Here is a 20,088-nt window from a genome sequence, read left to right as displayed (position 1 = left end):
AATTGTGCATTTTTTCATGCTTACTTTGCATCAAATATCAAATAAAAATTTAAGATTTCGCTGCTTGTTTAATAATTTGTCCTGTTAATTGTGGACCAGATATTCAAATTTTTTAACTTCTTAATTAAAATAATTGTTGAACAATTATCTTATGAATTTACATTTAAACATTACAGGAACTTTAATATTTAGAAACTCTGCCAAAAAAGTACTTTGATATGAGCAGCATGAGGGTCTTAATAGTTGACATTTAGAGCGGGCCAACACATAACAAATAGTTTTATGATAATTGAAGCCGATCGCCAAAAAAGTATCCAAAGGGACCTGTCTAATATTTAGAGAAGTCATGAATACCACTAAATTCTCCGCACTTCATGTGGCATATTCAAATCACAGTTATTCAAAAAAAAATTTTGTTTAACGATGTCTGATTCTATTGAGTAAATAATTATATGTAATAATTATTTACCGTCATTTCTATTTAGAACCTGATCCTCCAATCCGCTTTCTTAGACGAAATTGATTCACTAAAGCAATCGTTCAACCGTTTTTATTTACCTGGGCTATATTGTATTGTTATTTTAGAATCATTAATCCATGTAAATTTTAATTTAAAATCATTATAAAACTGAAATTATAATCTAATAAAAATAGTATTAAAGTAGCGTCCCTGGATTTTTGAATCGGAATAACATGACGTCAGACCTCGTCAGTTCTTGAATGAACCAATCGACCCTGTACTTCACAATCCTTGTTCTGAGCAGTTCTGTTTCTGTACGGGGCAAAGTGCCACAGCCCTGAGCCGGCATGCGAGTAGCACTTTTTTTTAGATTAATTCACTTGGATAAAAAGTTCATTTTTTATGTTAATCTATGCCACAGTGGTGACAGGAGATAATATCTGTAAAGATTCTGAAAAAATTAATCGAAGTGGTGACTTCTTGACCTCATTCCTGGTGGGCAGAATATGAACCAAGTTACATACGTGTGGAGTGAGGTGAAAGGTGAAGACACGCATACCGTTGTCGGTACCGTTGACGTTGACATCGTACGCACTCCGTACATTAGCCCTTAAAACGCATGAGCATCGGAAAAAAATTCAAAAATGCACACCGTTACTTGCATCGCTCCTGTAAATATAGCTGTTATAAAATATTGTAAGTAAATCTTTTATATAAATACTATATCGAAAATATTTTATCTTTTTAAAAATGTTTTCAAAAAAGATTATACAGAAATTGGAACAGTTCTAAAAAATGTTAAAATAAGTACAATAGAAGTACTCAAATATTTACAAAATTCGATAGGTGTATATAAAAAATATTCTTTTTTTGTAAAGATTTGTAATGATTGGTATTGGAATATGGAATAGTTATTTTCTTGGGCTGGAGAATTATTTTTAGACATGTCGGAGAAAACGTTATTCATGAGTATTCTTATCTCAATTCTTATTTAAATTAAGCTACTTTGGATCATAATATGTAGCTAAAAATGAACTGAATATAATCCGTCCATAAAATAATTTTCAAAACCTGGATTTAAATTTTTCAACAGGGGGGAAACGTGATGAGAATTTGATTTTGCCAATAAACGATTCAATTAGTGCAACTTTAGATACTGAACAGGTACATTTTTTTAATTAAATGAAATATTACTTGCGTTTAAAGATTCTTATAATTTTATGACATTTTATCATTAAAGTTTACTTGAAATTTGTATAGTTATGTGCAAAGACAACTATAATGGCAAGTCCAGATTTCAAAAAGGATCAAATCTGGTTGAATGGAAAGTACGTAATAAAAATATCAATTCAGATCATAATAATTTTACTTAAGGCCGCTGAAACTAAGTCCCCAACCTCAAGATTGAATTGTCTCATTTTATTGAATAAATAATATAGAATTACATCTCTTTTAGATAATTAGTGCCGATTCCTGTTTTAAATTAAATTTTTATTCAGAGTGGGAAATTGGCTAATTTCAATTTATGGAGTGAAATAAGGCAATTCAAATTTAAGGTGGGGTCCTGGTTCCAATTATCTTAAATTGCAAACGAACCCGCACAAAATGTATGCAAAAGGCCTTTCGGTCAAAGTTCGGTTTCCTGACGGTGTAGGCGATGCTTATCAAAAGTCGTAATGCGATCGCATTTCACCTTAAAGCTTTTTCTGTTCATTTTGTGAGAGAGGTGTCCTTTGAAAAATAAAAAATAAATTCGTTATATTTTCAGGGAAGAATCTATCAACAAGAGACTTCAAAATTGTTTGCTAGAAAGTAAGCCATAACAAGAATATTTTGAATTAATTCGATTTCTTTCAAATAAATAGCATTTTTGATTAATAACTAAATCAATTAATTTAAATATTTTTTTCTTTTAGTGAAGAAAAGAGCTCAAGTGGGAAATGAAGTTCTGCAGTGGAAGTTGCACATTTGTTCAGAGAACAATTTTCCAACAGCTGCCGGTTTAGCATCAAGTGCTGCTGGTTATGCTTGCTTTGCAGCTGCGCTCGCGAAATTATATAAAGTAGAGGTATTTAAAATAAACTTTCATTTTTTAAATATAATAGGCTTTTATTCCCGAAAATTGTATTATTGAAATTAAACAATTATTTCAAAAGCCATAATACAAGCCTGTTGTCAAAAGAGAGGTAAAAGTGATTATTTTGATTTATTTTTTAAATAGCCAATAGGTGACTACGGGTGACAGAAAGTACTGAGGTACATATTGTTTTTCAAATAGAAATACTCTGCAACTTTATTTATTATAATTGTTAATGCTTGAAAGGGACAACATATAAATATTTTAAAAATTGTAAAACCTTGGATTCAAAATTGTCCAATTTTGAGAGTTTTAATTTGGAGTTATTCAATTTTGAACATTTCCGAATAAAAACCGTTCAATTATTCAGAATATCATTTTTAAGTTGTACTGTTTTTTATTTTTAAATGCAAAATACTCTATCTGCAACGCTTTGCATTTACAGCAGTTGAATTTCGATCACTTATATATACAAATTATTCAATTTTTAACATAAAATTCAAAATTCCACAGCTATATTAACGATTTCAATTCGAAATTATATAATTTTTTAATTTCCAAGTTTATTCAGTTTTAATCTGAAATTACTTCATTTTTCATTCTTTCTAATTTAATCGTATTTTTTTGAACATTTAAAATCGATATTAAACCATTTTTAATGTTTCAAATAAAAATAAACAAATTACTCATTTTTTAAAATTATTCTGTTTGGAATATTGATCAAACAAAAAAAAAGAATTAACGATCTTGAAAACGTTTCAGAATTTCGAATCGTTGAATTTGAAACGCTATAATATAATTTAATATTTTCTAACTTGTTGCGTTGTTGACGATGTCAAATTGTTTGAATGTTCCTAGATAAAAATACTCAATTTTGGATTCCTTCAACTTATAATTTCTCCATTTCAAACACAGTTTCAAAATTTTTAATCTTGAAAGTTTAAAAACTAAGATTATTCTATTTTTGACGCTCTAAATGACTAAAGTTTCCATATGAATTTATTCAATTTATAATCCGTTAAATATTGAGATTTTTAATGAAATTGTATAGTTTAAAACAATTTTTTAATTTTTAATATTCAAATTTGATATAAAATTGTACAATCCCTAAAGTTTAAATTTTGAAGAATTCAATTTACAAATATTTACATTCTAAATTGTCAAATTTTGAATAATCTAGTATGAATTTATTGAATCATGAACTTTTTCAGGTGTTTTAATTCTTGAATTATTCCTTTAATAAAATCGTAGCATTCTTAGGTTTTAAATGTTCACAATTAAATTTTTAACGCATCAATTTGGAAATTTAACAATCGTTTTTAATTAAATTCTTATTTTTAAATATTTAAAAGCATTCACATTAAAATGGATAATTTGTGAGGGCTTCATATAAAATTAATAATTCTATGGCTAAAATTAAAAAATATGAAATTATCTTATAAAAAGGTAAGTAGGAAAATTGAACAAGAAGTGAATAAAATTCTCTAAAAAGTATAAAACTTGATTTGCTGCAAGGTTGTATAGTATTAATCTAAGAAATTATCATCAGGTCTAATAAATATTATTATTTAAGGGCGATATTAGTGCAGTTGCGAGAGCAGGTTCTGGATCTGCATGTCGCAGTACAATGGGAGGATTTGTAAGATGGCATATGGGTTCTGATCCAAAAGGATCAGATAGCATAGCAAAACAAATTGTGCCAGCATGTTTCTGGCCAGAAATCAGAATTCTTATTCTTGTCGTAAGTATAATTTCTCAGCTTCTCTAATTGAGAAACATATTTCGCAGCAATAAATGCTATTTTACTCTATTTTAAAAAGCTTTTTAATATTTCTAAATATAAATTTTGTTTTTAATAGGTGAATGATGAAAGGAAGAAAGTATCTAGTGCCGTGGGAATGAAAAGAAGTGTCGAAACTTCGGAATTTTTAAAGCATAGAGCTGAACATATCGTTCCAAAAGTAGCAAATCAAATGGAGAAAGCTATTTTGGAAAAAGATTTCGAGAAGTTTGCTGAACTAACTATGAAAGATTCCAATCAATTCCATGCAGTTTGTAGAGATACATATCCACCCTGTGTGTATATGAACGATATATCCCAACTTACAGTAGAATTAGTTCATGAATACAATTATGCTGTAAACAAAACGAAGGTATACTTTTACTTCCGTTAAAAAAAATTAAACCGTAATGAATCAGGAATCACAGATCTAAACACAAAATTGAACAAAGAAATTTTAAAAGCAAATTGTTTTTAATTTCAGGTAGCTTATACTTTTGATGCTGGCCCCAATCCAACTCTCTATCTTCAAGAAAAAGATGTACCTGAATTTAGCGCAGTTCTCGATCATTTTCTTCCACCTCCAACTGATGCAATAATCGAATACAAAAAAGGCATACCTGTTCTCCCAGTAAAACTGTCACTGGTAAATTTTGTATTCTGGTATTAAATTTAATGTTGAAACCTGTAGAGAATAGTTTCTTGAATTTATTAACAAAATGAATAATCAATTTTAGGATTTGCTGAAGAAAATTAATCTGGAACAACAATTGCCTGGAAGATTCAAATACACGATTCATACACGTGTTGGAGAAGGACCAAAACTATTAAAGGACGACAAGGATCATCTTTTGAATAACCGAGGCCTCCCAGTGAAGGATACAAAGTCTGTCTAAGAAATAAATATGAAATTTGTATTTAGGAAATTCAAAGAGAAAATAATTTTTATATGCAGTCAGGGATAAAGGTGATATTAGGAATATTTATTAATTAATTTTTAAAAACTAATATAAAGACAATAAATATTTATATGGAGAATGAATCTTGGGAATTAAGACTTATATTCATTTAATAATATAAGCTGCTTTTGTTATGCAAGCATGTCTGTAATATATTAGAAAAAATTTTGGTGTAAAAACAGTACGATTTTATTCAAATAAATAATTAAAAATGTATGTAATTGTATTTATAAGTAAATTGTAACTAAAATTTAAGTCAATTAATTGCATAATTTTAATTATTATATTATATTAAAAAATAAGTTTAATTTAATTAAAAAAAAGAAATAAATAACTCCCGTATGATCCTACTGGGAGCAGCTGTCATCTAAAAATGACACTGGCTCGATAATCATATTATGGATAAAATATATTCCTGATGTGGTACTTCGGAAAACCCGATATTTTCACTGATTGACTTTACTGATATGCACTCTATCTCGGTAACCAATTAGTATTTTTTAAAGCTTCATCGCTCGTTCGAAATATAATTTAATTATCTAAAAATCATATGAAAACAACTTTAGGGATAAAATACATCCCTGAGGAGATATTCTCAAAAAACTGATTATTGGTACTTTTTACTGAACAAAAAAGTGATTTTCTCACGAACAGGATTTGTGCAGATTTTGTCTCAATGATTTTTGAGCACTTATAGTTACCAGAAAAAGCATGTCACATTCACTTTTCTTACGTGTTTTAACCCGTCAGCGCTCAAGGTTTTGTTTTGTCTAAAAATTTTCGTGAACTCAAGCATAATGATGACTTGGGTATCAATACAGTAGGTGCCAGGCTTTGTTCGCTTTCGATTAGAAATTATACAATCTGAATTGCTTTAAATTTTAAATGATCCAGTTTTCAAACTTTGCATATGAAATTATTCAATTTTGAACATTTTGAAATTATTTTGTTTTTTATAATTAATTTTCCAGATTCTTATAAATTCAAATAAGTTATTCAATTTTTAACATCTAATATAATTGTTCAATCAATAAAATTTTCCCTCAAAAATTTTTTAATGTTGACAGCTTCTGATTAAAAATTTGTCTGTTTCAAATAAAACTTTCAATTTTAAATCATTGAACTTCAAACTTAAAATCCCAATTAAAGCGTTTTCAAATCGAAATTATGTTTTCAAAAACTTGAAAAAACTCCAAATATATTACAAAATATGTTTAACACTAGATTTTTGCATTTTTAACGTTAATTATTATAGTATTTATAAAGTATAAAATATAATTATCTCTGATAATGACAAAGTCCAATAATGTCAGAAAGTGAGGTTATGTTTTTCTCTGAATTTTTCTGTATAACTTTGGGTCTCTAAATTTTCAAAAAATTAATGGGAAACCATATAGAGTAATGTTTAAATGATAAACTAACTTGTTATTTTGCCATTTTTGACAGCCACAAAACACTGAAAAGTTTTTCTTTTTCTTCAAAGGCACTGAAATGGTTACATTATGCATATTTAATTCAAATCTTATTTAAAACACTTATAAGCTCAAAAAAACGATTTTAGGCGCGAGAAAGTTTGAACATTTTTGTCAGCTTTTGTCGTCTGCAAACTCTCAAAGTCACGTGAGATGAAACACGTGAATTTTTCAAAATGACGAGTTTTCCCGTAAATTCTAAACAATTCGACTTCATGCCCTAACCTATAAAAACAAGGTATAAGGACTTTTTAATATAAAAAGCAGTTATGAGAGTATGAGTACATAAGAAAGTGTTAAGAGTTTGCTTGGGCTTTGATCATGATTATATCATGGTTTTTTTGATTTCTCCATTTTAAATAACGAGATGCCAGATACTCATCATTATTCAACATTGAACTGCCGGGTCGACGTCTACCTTATTTGAATTTAGAGCAGGATAATAAATTATTCATCATTGTAATTAAAAACTCGACTGTTAAAGAAAACCATTCGATTTTATATTTTCACTGTGGTGTGATTAAAGATATTCCATTGTTTCTTGTGAGCATTGTAAGAACCGTGAGCTAGTTTGGTAAAATTCAATATCAAGATGAGTGTATCTAGAGCAGCTGAATTTGCCAAAATGGTATTTGATAGAACGATTAATTCAAATACTTTCGGAAAATGTTTAAAAAACGTGAGTATTATAATTATTTTATCATTTGCAGTAATTTTTAAATTACATTTTGAAGTTGAGCCCGAAAAGAGAAAAATCGCTTGGGCCGTTTTTGAGAAAACTCTTTTTTTGTTTGTTTGTTTTTTTTTAAAGAGGTTAATCAACAAATTTTAATAAAAATAAGTCGAACGTGGAATTTTATTGGCTCGAACCATTCAGTCCGGCATCCGAAAAAGGGCTGCAGGTGCTGAACATCTTACGACAACTGAAAGCCTTGAATATTTGTGAAAAATGGTGAAAAACGTGGGAAAAAATCAGTTTTTTGAAAATTGCCTCATTCCTGTTTATCTTATGTCCCAAGCACATGTACAGGAATTAAAGTGCTTGAAATTTTTTTCAAAATGAAAAAAAATTGAATGTTCTATTTCTAAAAGTTTGGGATTTACGGTGATAAGAAGCCCATCTAAGCGAATAATTTGAATGAAAAAATATATTTACATAGTTTTGGGGAAATAACTTATTTCCTATGCATATCTGGTAAAAACTGCTAAATAATTAATTGAAGAAGACTTGATTTTGTGTAGATCTAAAAAAACATTGCTCTAGCTCTTATAGAACTAAAATAATTATGGCCTTTTGAATATGACCCATTTTTTATAAAGTTTTGTTTAACATCAATTTTATTAATGAAATTTCTCTTTTAATTTTTCTGAAAATTTCAAGCACTTTAATCCTTGTGAGAGTGTTTTTTATTATTTTTCAAAAATATTGAAGGGTTCAGCACCTGCAGCCCTTTTTCGGATGCCAGACTGAATGTTTCAAGCCAATCAAATTCAGCTTTCAACTTATTTCTATTAAAATATGTTAACTAACCTCTTCGAAAAAATCAAAAAAAGAGTTCTCTCAAAAACGGTCCAAGCAGTTTTTTTCTTTTTGTGCTCAAAATGATCGTGGGGCATCCCAGAAGTATATTCAGAAAAAAACTGTTATATGCGGGCCCTTTTGGGTTGAAGTCAGTCGAGACACACCGTGATACCCATATGTTTTTAAAAAATTTATTTGAATAATTTTATGTAATAATTAAATGAATATAAGGAAAACCTGCAAGAAATAATATGTTTTTAAGCAGGTTTTCCTTATATTCATTTGATTATACTATCATTGTTCTGTATTATACATACTAGTTATTTAGTGCTATTATGCTATATTTGTGGTAAAAGGAATTAAATTATAACTTCGGTTTATGGATTGCCAGTAACTGGAATTCCTATATAATATACTAGGTTCTAGTCTATTGAATAAAAATAAACAATTCTTTTTGTGTTAAATGCTCGAGTTCAATGTTCATAAGCATACATAATTTGTTTATTAGAAGCATTATGCCAGTCAGTCTATGCGTATGCAACATCCTTATTAAATTTTTATAATACTAGTTTAAATAAAAAATTTTTAGCAAACAACCAAAAATAATAATTGAATTTGTTTATAAAAAACATTTGTTGATTTTTCTTATAATTTACCCTGAAATTTAATAGATTCAATCAAATTTGGAATTAAAGCTACATTTATAGTTCAAAAATGAAAATATACATTTCAGATTAAGCTAGTCTCTGTCGGCGATGGAAACTGCAAAGCAGAATTCACAGTCCAGGATGAACATTTAAACTTGGGAGGAACGTTACATGGAGGATTCACATCCACTTTGATTGATTGCATTTCAACGTACGCTGTAATGACTCATGGAAATGGATCACCCGGTGTTTCGGTAGATTTACATGTTACGTAAGTTTTTCGAAAATTTCATTTAACAAAATAATATGTGTTAAAATAAAATACAAAACATACAAGCATAATATTTTTATAGTCTACTTCAGACAAAACGGTCTGAAAGCGAGTGAAATAAGGTGATTTTTCCTGAAAATAGGGGAACAAAAACACGTTTTCCAGCAAGTGGTCGAATTTTCAAACAAGCATTATTAACTTTAACTATAAACTGTTGCATTGTAACCCAATAAGTGAATCTTCCAACCAAATAGACGAATTTTTTAGAACACAGTTGAATTCTCAACAGAATCATTACATTTCCAACAAAATAGTTAAATTAAAAAAATGCAATTAATTAAGAATCAAATAGTTGCAGTTACAACCAAAAGCTTAATTTTGTTTAACTAAAAAGACGAATTTTCTGCAAAATAATTGAATGTTTAACCAAATAATTAAATTTTCAACGAAATAGATCAACTTTTACCTGAGTAGTGTAGTTTCCAGTTACAAAGGATCTCACTTCAACAAAATTATATAAAGATTCAACCTGAGAAATGAATTTTTAACAAAAAAAGTACTAGTTGATATTTTAACCCAAAAATAGTTTTATTTCAAATAAAAAAACATTTGGCTTTAACCAAAAAGGCGAATTTTCAACAAGGAAAGATTTTTCACTCAAGCGAAAAAACAAATTTCAACTAATATCCTGAAAATTTAACATCAAAAGGCGAATTCTCTACAAAAGAGTTGAGTTTTGAAATCCTATATATGAAATAGTTAATTTTCAACACAAAAATACGAATTTTTAATAAAACAGTTGAATTTTGAACCAAACAAAAGTATTTTCTAAAAAAAATGTTGTATTTTTAACCAAATTAATTAAAGTTAAAAAAAAACAATACAATTTTTGGCTAAAAAGGATGAATTGACCTAGAATAGTTAAGTTTCTAGTAAGCAATAAAAATAATTTTCAAAAAACAGTTGAATTGGTATAAAAAAGTTCAATTTTCAATCCGAAAATATGAATTTTCAACAAAAAAAAATGTTTTCAACTAATCAATTCTACACTAAAAACGTTTAATTTTCAACCAATCATAGATTAGTTCAATTTTCAGTTAAAAAAATTAATTTTTTTTAGCAAAAAAACGAATTTTCAACAAAACCTCATAGATCAAAAATGATCTCTTATAGATCAGTTTTTATCCGAATAGTAGCGTTTTTAACCAAAAATATAATAGCATACTTTTCAATTAAAAAGAACGACGTGTCTTGTCGTCCCAAAATTCGGGATGAGTAGTCAAATATTTTTCATAAACTTACAGTTGCGTGCAAAAGTTTTGGGCCACCTCTTTTTTTATGACTGAAGATATTACAAAATAGTTTAAATTTAAATGTTTTCTTAAATTTTCAATAACTTCCGAAATAGTCAACATTTTTTAGTGTTCTTGGGATCATTTTGAAGCTTTTTTTACCGTATCACAGCAGCCTAAGAGTATAAATTGTAAAAAGTTTCTTTTCGAATGGCAAGAACTTGAAGTTGTAAGAAAAAAGTTAGATACATTTGAAAACATATTATCTGTAGGCAAATCAGAATAAAAGTTAAATAAATATATTTTTTCGGGAAATTACATAGAAACTTCATGATTATATGTTTCATATATTTTACAAAAATATTTTTGTTACTAAAAATAATATTTCAATTTTTCCAATTTTTTTGTTACAACTTCAAGTTCTAGCAATTCGAAATTTTTTTTTAACGATTTATACTCGTATGCTGTTGTAATACGGTAAAAAAAGCTTCAAAATGAGCCCAAGAACGTTAAAAAATATGTGCTATTTCGGAAGTTATTGAAAATTTAAGAAAACATTGAAATTTACACTATTTTTGCAATATCTACTTAAAAACTAGACAAATTGGCTTCACCCTGGGCTTATTTTAAACAGAATTTCGAAAACAATCAACCGTTTAAAGAGACATTTTTTTAGCTCCGGTATAATAAAAATTAAGAGAATTTATTCAGTCATAAAAAAATAGGTGGCCAAAAACTTTTACACGCCACTGTAGTTAGTCGGAACAACTAGACACAGCCTAAAGGAATTAACTTTCAACAAAAAATTCTTGGAATTTATTATTGGCTTCTATTAATTCAGTTCGCATTTAAGCAAAAAAATGAGAAAAAGGGGAAGTTTCTTAAAGATAGGCGGAACATGAGGAATTCTTTTAAAATGTGACAAAGACGCGAACAGGTACTTCTAAAATAAAATTACTAATTTTCATTTTTTGACGCATTAAAAAAAAAATTATTCACATTTATAACTTCCGTATGTGATGTCAAATTCTACGTTAACTCCTCTACCACCCTTCTTCGTAAAACCTGTTAACCCCCATTTCCTTGGGAGTTTCACTTAGTTTTTATACGTATCGTAACGAAATTTTTCCAAAGAATGTTACCCTTTATCTATACATTTGACATTAATTTAGGCGTTTTTAATAAAAGATAAATATATATTCTGAATTAATTAAATATTGGTCAACTTATATTAAATTGTTTGAGAGCTTGTTTAATAGTTCAATATTATGCGGGGTGCAAGTATGCGGCCAGGCGTCTCTTGGCTCTCTGGAGAGGGTTCAGCGGAGTTTCTTTAAGAGAATGCTACATTTACCAACAAATACTCCAAACTATGCGGTGCGATTCGAAATGGGTAGACCGTCACTGTCCTGTGTTGTCCTCGCCAGGACACTGTCTAGGATTGAACAAATTTCTGGTATGGACTCTTAACAGTATCCAAGACCGTGTGTGGAGAGAATAATTGGACTAGTACGGTCTAAGCCAAAAAACAATGATACAAATTGATTCTTGCAACTCAGACCTTATTTTGAGGCATGTAACATGCTGGACTTATGGAGCGAGGCTTCTTTGGAGGGTCTAGCTTCTAGTAAAAGCATGGTTTTAAGTTATTACATGATAGCTTCTCTTATAAGAGATTTGGAAGCTAGGGCCTACTCTCGGTGTCTGAAGATCTGGCCTTATCTTTCTTTACATCAAGGTACTCAGCCCTATCTTACTTTTAGAATGAACTTGAATTTTAAAAGGGGTTTAGCTCAGCTAAGACTCACAAATAGTCACTCAGAGAATATTTTTTGATTGATAAACGGTATACAATTTTTAGTTCACAACTGTCTATTTCGTTTTGTCGATAGCGTTGATCTTAACTATTTTCTTAACGATTGCCCTCGATTTGCAGAAATTAGAGCAAAATACTTTACTGAATTAAATAGGTGTGCTGACCGAGTAATATTTTGTAAAAGTAATTTACCTTCAGTTGAAACAGCGAGCTGTAAAAAATTTACCAGAATGATTTGAGAAATGCTGGAAGTATCTCCATAGTTTTAGGAAATGTTCTGTGATCTCATTGTAATTATTTCTTATTAATGATGGATATACATGTAATAGACTGTAAGGTCTTAATAAATTTTTATGTAACTATTCTAAATTAAGTGGGAAAATAAAAAATAAATTTTTCAGGTTCATGAAAGCAGCATTTCCTGGTGACAATGTGTTCATTGATGCAAGAACTATCAGGGCTGGAAAAAGCCTTGCTTTTCTCGAGGTGGAACTTAAAAAGGATGATGGTGCGATTATCGCTCGGGGTCAACACACGAAATTCATAGCTTCTGGATAAATATTGGTTCAAAAATACTATCCCCTACCGTTTACAGCTGGATTTTTATTAGAAATCTTTCCCGAGTAGTTTTCTTAATATTTAATCTTTATACGTTTTATCAAGCATGTACATATAGCCAATAATTAAAACAAAATTATCCATTTATCTTTTATTTTAACTTAATTCATTATTCGACGATTAAATTCCGTTTTTTATACCTCAACACTGGAAGAAAAAGCGTTCGTTTAATTCCTTCAAGTTTATGCTTAATATTATAATGTTATGATCATTTTAAATCGGAAATTTCGAAAAATCATTATTAAAAATATTTAAACTTTGGAATTATAATACTTTTAATTGTAGCACTTTTTATTTTTAACGTTTGAAAACTTGTTACTCTACATAGTGCATAAAATTTATAATTTTTAATTGTTATTTTGATGAATTAACTCTTTAAATATTCATAAGATTGCGATTTTCCAAACATTCTAATTTTAATCTCTTAAACAAATATTATTTTAATCATTTAATTTTGTATATAATATTAAACATAAAAAAAATACAAATTGCCAAACTAAATTATATTTCTTTATTAAAAACTACAATTTCTTAACGAAATGGCACAATAAGAATAAATCAAATGCTTGTGGTACAATCTCTGGAAAAACTTGATTTTCCAACTTATTAATAACTTTTAAGTAATAAAAAGTAAAAATTATTCATTAAACTTTTGAATATTCAATAAAATTTTAAAGAAATTGATCCCTACTCATTCAAGGTTGAAATTTTCAATTTGAGAAATTCTTCACTTCAATTCCTTGTCTTCTAATTCCCTAAGCAATGACTTAATTTCAGACATCTTATTAGCCACCTCGTTCATCAGTACCCTTAGTTCTTTATTCTTTTTATCCGTTTCCTCTATCAAATGATGAATAAACTCAATTTTTTCCTCTCGATTGGAATTCGGTGACAAACTAAACTTATTAATCAAACCTTGACTATCCGAATATCTCAAAGCAGTACTTCTCCTAAATCTCGAAATAGTATTCGTCTGATCATCACATTCTTCGCAGCATTCGTTCCACATCCTCAAATCTATCGAAGGTATTTCATCACAAGAGACAAAAGGATTATTTTCACTGGGTAGGAGAAAAATATTCCTCTGAATTCGCGTAATATTGTCTCCATTTTCACAAATGATCTTCGCCAGACTTGTTTTCTTTATCTGATCAAGCTGTTCCTTCTTGAAAGTTGATGGACTTTCATACCAGAATCTATCAGCGTTCCTCATTCTTTGAAATTGTTCAGTCAAGAGGCATCTGAAAAGTGGTCCAACTTTTGCATTCGGCAGCTGATCTTCAAGAATTCCTCCAACCCAAACGTCTACATTTCCAGGATGACCATAAAGTTCTCTTAATTTTTCACGAACCTTAAAACTACTGATTTCATCATTAAGATCATCAAAGCTTTCTACATTAGACATATTGCAATACTTTCTCCATTCTAAATACCCAGGAATTGCGTGATCTCTAGAACGCTGAATATTCATCGCTGCAAGATCTAAAGCGACAGCATGAGCTGTTCTGAACAGCTGTTCAGTCAACTCAATATTAAGATTCTGCTCCGGTAATTTGAGTTTTGCAGCAGTTGCAAACATTCCTCTTAAAAGAGGATCAACCCCACCTTCTTCTACCAAACGCCAGGGCGAGAAGAAAGCGTCTCTAAGATCCAAAGGACCTTGATGAATTGATATAAACTCCTCGTCCAATCTTTCTAATCTAGGTTGTATCAAAGAATGACCAAATCGAAGAGCAGCAGTCGCAAAAACGTTCGATATCGTCGCATCTAGACTCGGATCATATCCTCTATAAGGACTCAAAAGTTCATCAGTACTTGCTCCCAGGACCGTAGGAATCCAATTGTTAAAGGTGATATGCTGCATCTCAGCACCGACAATCTTCCTCGCTTCTTGATAGAGTTTCTCGCCCCTCCAATGAGGATTTATTTCATAAAGTCTTCGTGCAATGCGATTATGTTCTCTCATCCAAATTGTATGCATGGCAAGCAGACCAACTTGTTCATTAGCTCTAAAGTCACCAGTGAGGAAACAATTGATCGAACTTTCGAGAGGATCTCTTCTGCAATCTACAAACTGTCCTGCAGCATAAGGAAGAAGAGCTTTCTTTTTGGGAAATACTGGTCCTTCTCTCAACAATCCGCGATCGGTTGTTAAATCTCTGAGATCTCTAGCAACAGCATCTTCGTATCCGTAGACTTGAGAGGCATCTAAGTAGCTAGTAAGTTGGTTCAACTGTTCTCGAGGAGTCAATTTTCCCCAAAGGATGCTTGTTTCCCCAGAGCCGCAGACGGCACTAGTCCTAAAGAAGTCAATGCATCTTCTGTTCTTCACTCGAGGATCACCGGGTGGTACTTCCATCGGGAAACATGGTGGAGCATTGTCACAAGATTTTTTGCAATCGATACCGTCCCAGGTTTCACTTGAAACAGCTGGTAAGGCATGATCTAGATCGTGATCGAGGAATTGCCCCCACTGCATCACCATGTGTGTTATATGATCATCAGATGTGATATTGTGGGTTGAGATGAGGGAAGTTGAGACCAATCTTGCTGCTGGTTTTGGGAAACCATAGTAAAGACGATTTTTGTTCCAACCAACTGGGGTTGAGAAACCGTTTTCGTAGATGGGTTTTAGAATTCTGCGGAAACCGGTGTAAGAAGATCCCCAGGTTGGATTTTGTATATTGTTGCATTTCCCGTCGATGGTTCGGTATCGATTGTGGAAACACATGTTGGTGCAGTCGTCCTTTCTTCTGTGGGCTGTGCAACCTGAGAGTCTTTCAATTTCCTGCATCTGTAAAAAGAAATTTTTAAATATTGTATGGACAAAGCATTTTTTGTTGGGTAGCAGTTTTCGCGAAGATGCTCTACCTGTTCAGGAGAGAGAAATTCTTCATAACTAAATTGGTCAGTAACGTTAGCAGCTGCTCCATCTTTTACAAGACGACGTACATTCTGAAGGGTTCTCTCAAATAACTCGGCTGGTCGGGCTGCTGCTCTTCCTTCAGCTGGAGGGAACCTCGACATTCTAAAAAGATCCTTATAGTGGTTAGAGTTTTTGGAACCACCGAATAGTGATTGTAGAGTGTTATTAATCGCTCGATCTATTTCATCCCTGGCTTCTTGAAAAGCTCGAAGAACAATCGCATCGCTTGTCTCGGATTTTCGAATTCGAAGTAGAGCTTGACCTGTAGCACGACCATGTTCGTTGATTGCTGAACATTCATACCTGAGAAAGGGAAAGCATCAAATTAAATAGAGATATTTCCAAAATTATAGAAGTAATATCTACGTTCATTGTTCACGTGACAAACCTGCCAGCATCTTGAGCAGAGACATTATACAGATACAGGCTGCCACCTCTCGAAATGCTAATTTTGGTTCTGTTCAAAGCAATATTTCTGTTACTATCTAAAGCACTTCCATCTTTCTTCCACTGAATTACCGGCTTTGGGTATCCTTTAGCCCTGCAAGTTATTTCAATCGAAGCTCCATTTTCAACTTCCATATCCTGAGGTTCGTAAGTCAACTCCGGAGATCTGAAATCTTCTTGGAGGACTTTCAAATCGGCACTAGTTTCTGAAAGACCTTCTGAACTCTTGGCAAGACAGACGTATCTTGTCGAGTCGCTTTTTTTAACACCTTTAATTTTCAAAACACTTCCGTTATCTTCAATCAAGAAGCGACCTCCAGGTGAAATTTGTCTTCCATTTCTCCACCACTCAATGGTTGGATTTGGTTGACCCTCGGCTCTGCAAGCAAAAAATACATCAACTCCAGATTCAACTGTTTGAGATGATGGAATTTCCGTGAAACGAATTAGGGCTGAGACTGTGATTAAGGCTCTAGCTTTTCGAGAATTTGTAAATCCCATGTCATTATGTGCTACGCATTCATATTCGCCTGTATCATCTTCGTTCACATCGGAAATTATCAGGGTTCCATCTTCTCGAACTTGGTATCTTTCTCCATCAACTTCGACTTCTATAGAGTCTCGCATCCATTTTACATCCGGTCTTGGATCTCCTGATACTCTGCAGGTAAATATTATGGTTCCTCCGATGTCAGTTTTTGCATCCGTAGGACCTTCCATGATTTCCGGTTTGGCTGAAAAGAATTTAAAAATAAAAAACTTAACACTGGTATATAGAGAGAAATTTCGGGAGATTAATTCACGACACTGTCCCTTAATTTTATCACGCTTTGATGCGAGAACTAAAATCTCACAATCCTTGCTTTTAAAGCATAGGTCTCAAAGTTTCAGGCATTAGCCCACGCTTCTTTGATCCCAGGTCTCGTATTTTATGCTTTTAGGTCATGGAGTCCGAGACTTTACAGCTTTCAAAAATTGTAGCTCTAAAATCAGACGCATCCGTAAATTAATCTCTTGAAATTTCTCTCCGCCTTACCGAAAAGAATCGTTGAGTATATACTAAAAATTCTTTAGATCAAAGAAGCTCAGACAAAATTCTCCGCAGGAACTCAGGTAGATATTTTTAAAGGTCCAGGAAGCTCGTTTAAATGGTCTGAAGGCTTTAAAATATCCTTTGCGAAATTGAAATAAGAATACGATCATAAATAATAAGCAGAGAGGCTATCTCAATAGAGTAGTCGACATTCAAGGGTCCTTTGTTAAGCTATCGGATTAAAATTTAGAAGTAGATTTTTTTTAATTTCATAGTTAACAGCCTAAAACATAATAATTCGTAATCTACGGGTTTCGATGACTTCAGATATCTAACTTTTTTTTAATTCTTACAATTGGAATTAATAGAACGTGTCTCGTAAATGGAATGAGATACGCCAAAAAAGACAACATTTTTTAGTTCAACTAGAAAATTGTATATCAGTTTATAAGTTATAATTATACATAAGTATAATGAGAAAATTCATCAATTAAAAAAAAGTGTTAATAATTTGAAGAGAAATTTAAAAAGGGAGAGCGGATTAGCCACGATCAACTACTGTAAATAACTCTGCCCGCCCGGTACGTGACGAATACAAAAGGAACATTATATTACCGTCGCACCACTCTTAAAAGGATCACTAAAAGGATCTTGAAAAGGACACAGATCTCTCAAACTATCTGCGAGACTATTTTGTTTTAAATCGACTTTGTTTATAGACTCAAATGGGCCAGGCTATTTCGCTAAAGAAAACTCAGAGATTTCTTTCAGTAGGGCGTGTAGTATTAAATTCAATTATTAAAAAATGTTTAAATTCAGTTAATTGAGAAATATACTTACAGCAATGAAAATCATCAGATGACATGGAAGTTAAACGTCTTCCCTTCATTTCTATTGGCGAATCACAAACAGCATTCATTTCTTGCTGAGGATTTTTTTTAAGACGTTCGACTAACCATACTAAGTCGCAAGTACATTCCAAAGTTTTGCTATCTAATTGTAATCGAGTCATGGGTCCTATATTGTGAAATGCATCGGATGCTATTCGATGAATATCATTATTTTGCAGCGAAAGTCTGTCCAGCATTGGTAAGTCGCTAAACGTGCCTGGCCTTATCTCTGTTAAGTAATTGTAATGAAGATAGAGATGCTCCAGTTTCGGCAAATTATTGAACGCTCCAGGCTCTATGCTCTCGATCTGATTCTTGTATATGTATAAAATTCTCAGGTTTGGGATTCCACTAAAAACATCTTTTCTCAAAATTCTGAGATGATTATCGTTCAATAATAAGGTGTGTACTTTTTTTTGACCTTGAAAAGTTCCAGGTGGTATTTCAGCGATATTGTTGAACCTCAAGTCCCTATAAAGAGAGAATAATTTCAGAAATTGATTTGTTATGCTTTTTGATTCTAATCACGATTCTAATTAAGAGTTAATTACTTATACTTTGGTAAATTAAACATTTAAAATTGATGCATTAAAAAATACCAGCATCGAATTTTAAGTATTTTAGAATAAACTAAAAAAATTGAAGTATAATGTTAGCAACAATATCTGTCATCATGTAACTGTTTTAAATTAAATAATGTACATAAATCCATAATTTCTTAATTGCCCATCTTAAAATGTAAAGGATTTAAAAATGTACACTTGCAAAATTATATAAAATTTATAAATAATTTAATTAATTATGAATAATTTTGAGATTTGTGTAAATATTTAAATCAAAATTTCTGATTATAAAAATTTCAAATTATAAGTGTTACCAAATGAAAAATTTCAACTCTGTGATAATCAGCAATTTATACAGAAGAAATCAAAATCGAGGAATTTAAAGTTTAAGAGTTTGCGCCATAAATTTTATATTTTAAGCATATTTAAAATTGAAGAATTTGAAATTTTACATTTTTCATCAGCAAACTTCTAATGAATAAACAATTGTAAATTGAAAGTTGGAGAGTCTATAAAAATTAAAAAACTTTAAATTGAAGTTTTCGAATATGAAATAGAATACAGCACAAAGTATTTTAAAATGATTAGCGTTCCTTAATTAAAGCATTTCTTAAAAATAGCAATTTCAAAGTTAAGATTTATGTACAAATTTTATATTCGAGCGAAAATTTAATAATTATAATTGGTATTAATGTGTGCATAATTATACTACTAGACGTTTTTAACCTAATGTTCCAGTGCCTGTATTTCTTTTAGTTCTAATTAACTGTGTATAAAATATCTACATGAGATTTCATAACGATAATGTCATAGATCAATAAGCTGCATTTTATATAATTTACAGATTTTTTAAAAAAATTAAGAAAATTTTATTAATTATATTTCTATTTGCCACCGCGAGTGTATACTTGCTCGCAACTGCAAAGATTTTGAAATGCTAAAGTAAGTGCAATTTATGGGTGGAAGATGAAGTTTTATAAAGTGAATACTGACAACTCGCAAAGGTTTGTGTTTAAAAAAGAAAAAACGCCCTCTTCAAGAAACAGATGTAGCAATTTGACTCGCCAATGATCCTGAATGTATTAACCCTTAAACGGCCAAAACGCCACTACCGGGACACTGCTTTTCAACGGCCAACAACTAAGACTATTCGACACTAGAAAAAATTGACACACATATAACATCAACAATTTGGTTAAATGTGCAACTTTGTGGTTGGAAATTCATCTGTTTTAGTTTATGATTCAAGTATTTTGTAGAAAATTCATTTTTGTTGCTTAGATGCAACTGCATTTCATTTTTAATTAAAATCTAT

The 20,088-nt window shown here is 30.8% G+C and overlaps 4 protein-coding genes across 4 annotated transcripts in view; 2 read left to right on the top strand and 2 right to left on the bottom strand.

Annotated features, from left to right (window-relative positions):
* LOC117176904 (carboxyl-terminal PDZ ligand of neuronal nitric oxide synthase protein-like) overlaps positions 1 to 6,872 on the bottom strand; it is a 62,258-nt gene extending 55,386 nt beyond the window's left edge. Inside the window, exon 1 of the mRNA XM_033367283.1 lies at positions 6,699 to 6,872. The gene's annotated coding sequence lies outside the window, so the exon portion shown is untranslated. The remainder of the gene's footprint in view (positions 1 to 6,698) is intronic.
* On the top strand, positions 762 to 5,492 carry LOC117176905 (diphosphomevalonate decarboxylase). Its single transcript, XM_033367293.1, has 9 exons — positions 762 to 1,156; positions 1,554 to 1,624; positions 1,721 to 1,788; positions 2,229 to 2,272; positions 2,377 to 2,528; positions 4,111 to 4,278; positions 4,397 to 4,690; positions 4,802 to 4,963; positions 5,055 to 5,492. The coding sequence occupies exons 1-9, from the start codon at positions 1,105 to 1,107 to the stop codon at positions 5,211 to 5,213; spliced, it is 1,170 nt and encodes a 389-aa protein (XP_033223184.1). The 5' UTR covers positions 762 to 1,104; the 3' UTR covers positions 5,214 to 5,492.
* A 34-nt stretch (positions 6,873 to 6,906) lies between the features above and the next one.
* LOC117176906 (acyl-coenzyme A thioesterase 13-like) lies at positions 6,907 to 13,002 on the top strand. The gene is made up of 3 exons (XM_033367294.1): positions 6,907 to 7,427; positions 9,004 to 9,188; positions 12,698 to 13,002. Exons 1-3 carry the CDS (start codon positions 7,341 to 7,343, stop codon positions 12,852 to 12,854), a joined length of 429 nt encoding a protein of 142 aa, XP_033223185.1. The 5' UTR covers positions 6,907 to 7,340; the 3' UTR covers positions 12,855 to 13,002.
* A 422-nt stretch (positions 13,003 to 13,424) lies between these two features.
* The window catches only part of LOC117175995 (peroxidasin), a 9,579-nt gene continuing 2,915 nt past the window's right edge, over positions 13,425 to 20,088 (bottom strand). The window contains exons 2-5 of the mRNA XM_033365917.1: positions 18,161 to 18,681; positions 16,229 to 17,021; positions 15,786 to 16,143; positions 13,425 to 15,708 (exon numbers count right to left, since the gene is read on the bottom strand). Coding sequence (XP_033221808.1) covers positions 13,642 to 15,708; positions 15,786 to 16,143; positions 16,229 to 17,021; positions 18,161 to 18,681 — 3,739 coding nt within the window. The 3' untranslated portion in view covers positions 13,425 to 13,641. The remainder of the gene's footprint in view (positions 15,709 to 15,785; positions 16,144 to 16,228; positions 17,022 to 18,160; positions 18,682 to 20,088) is intronic.

This window comes from Belonocnema kinseyi, chromosome 7, assembly GCF_010883055.1.
Source record: "Belonocnema kinseyi isolate 2016_QV_RU_SX_M_011 chromosome 7, B_treatae_v1, whole genome shotgun sequence".
NCBI lineage: Eukaryota > Metazoa > Arthropoda > Insecta > Hymenoptera > Cynipidae > Belonocnema > Belonocnema kinseyi.
This window is presented reverse-complemented; position numbering and strand designations above follow the sequence as displayed.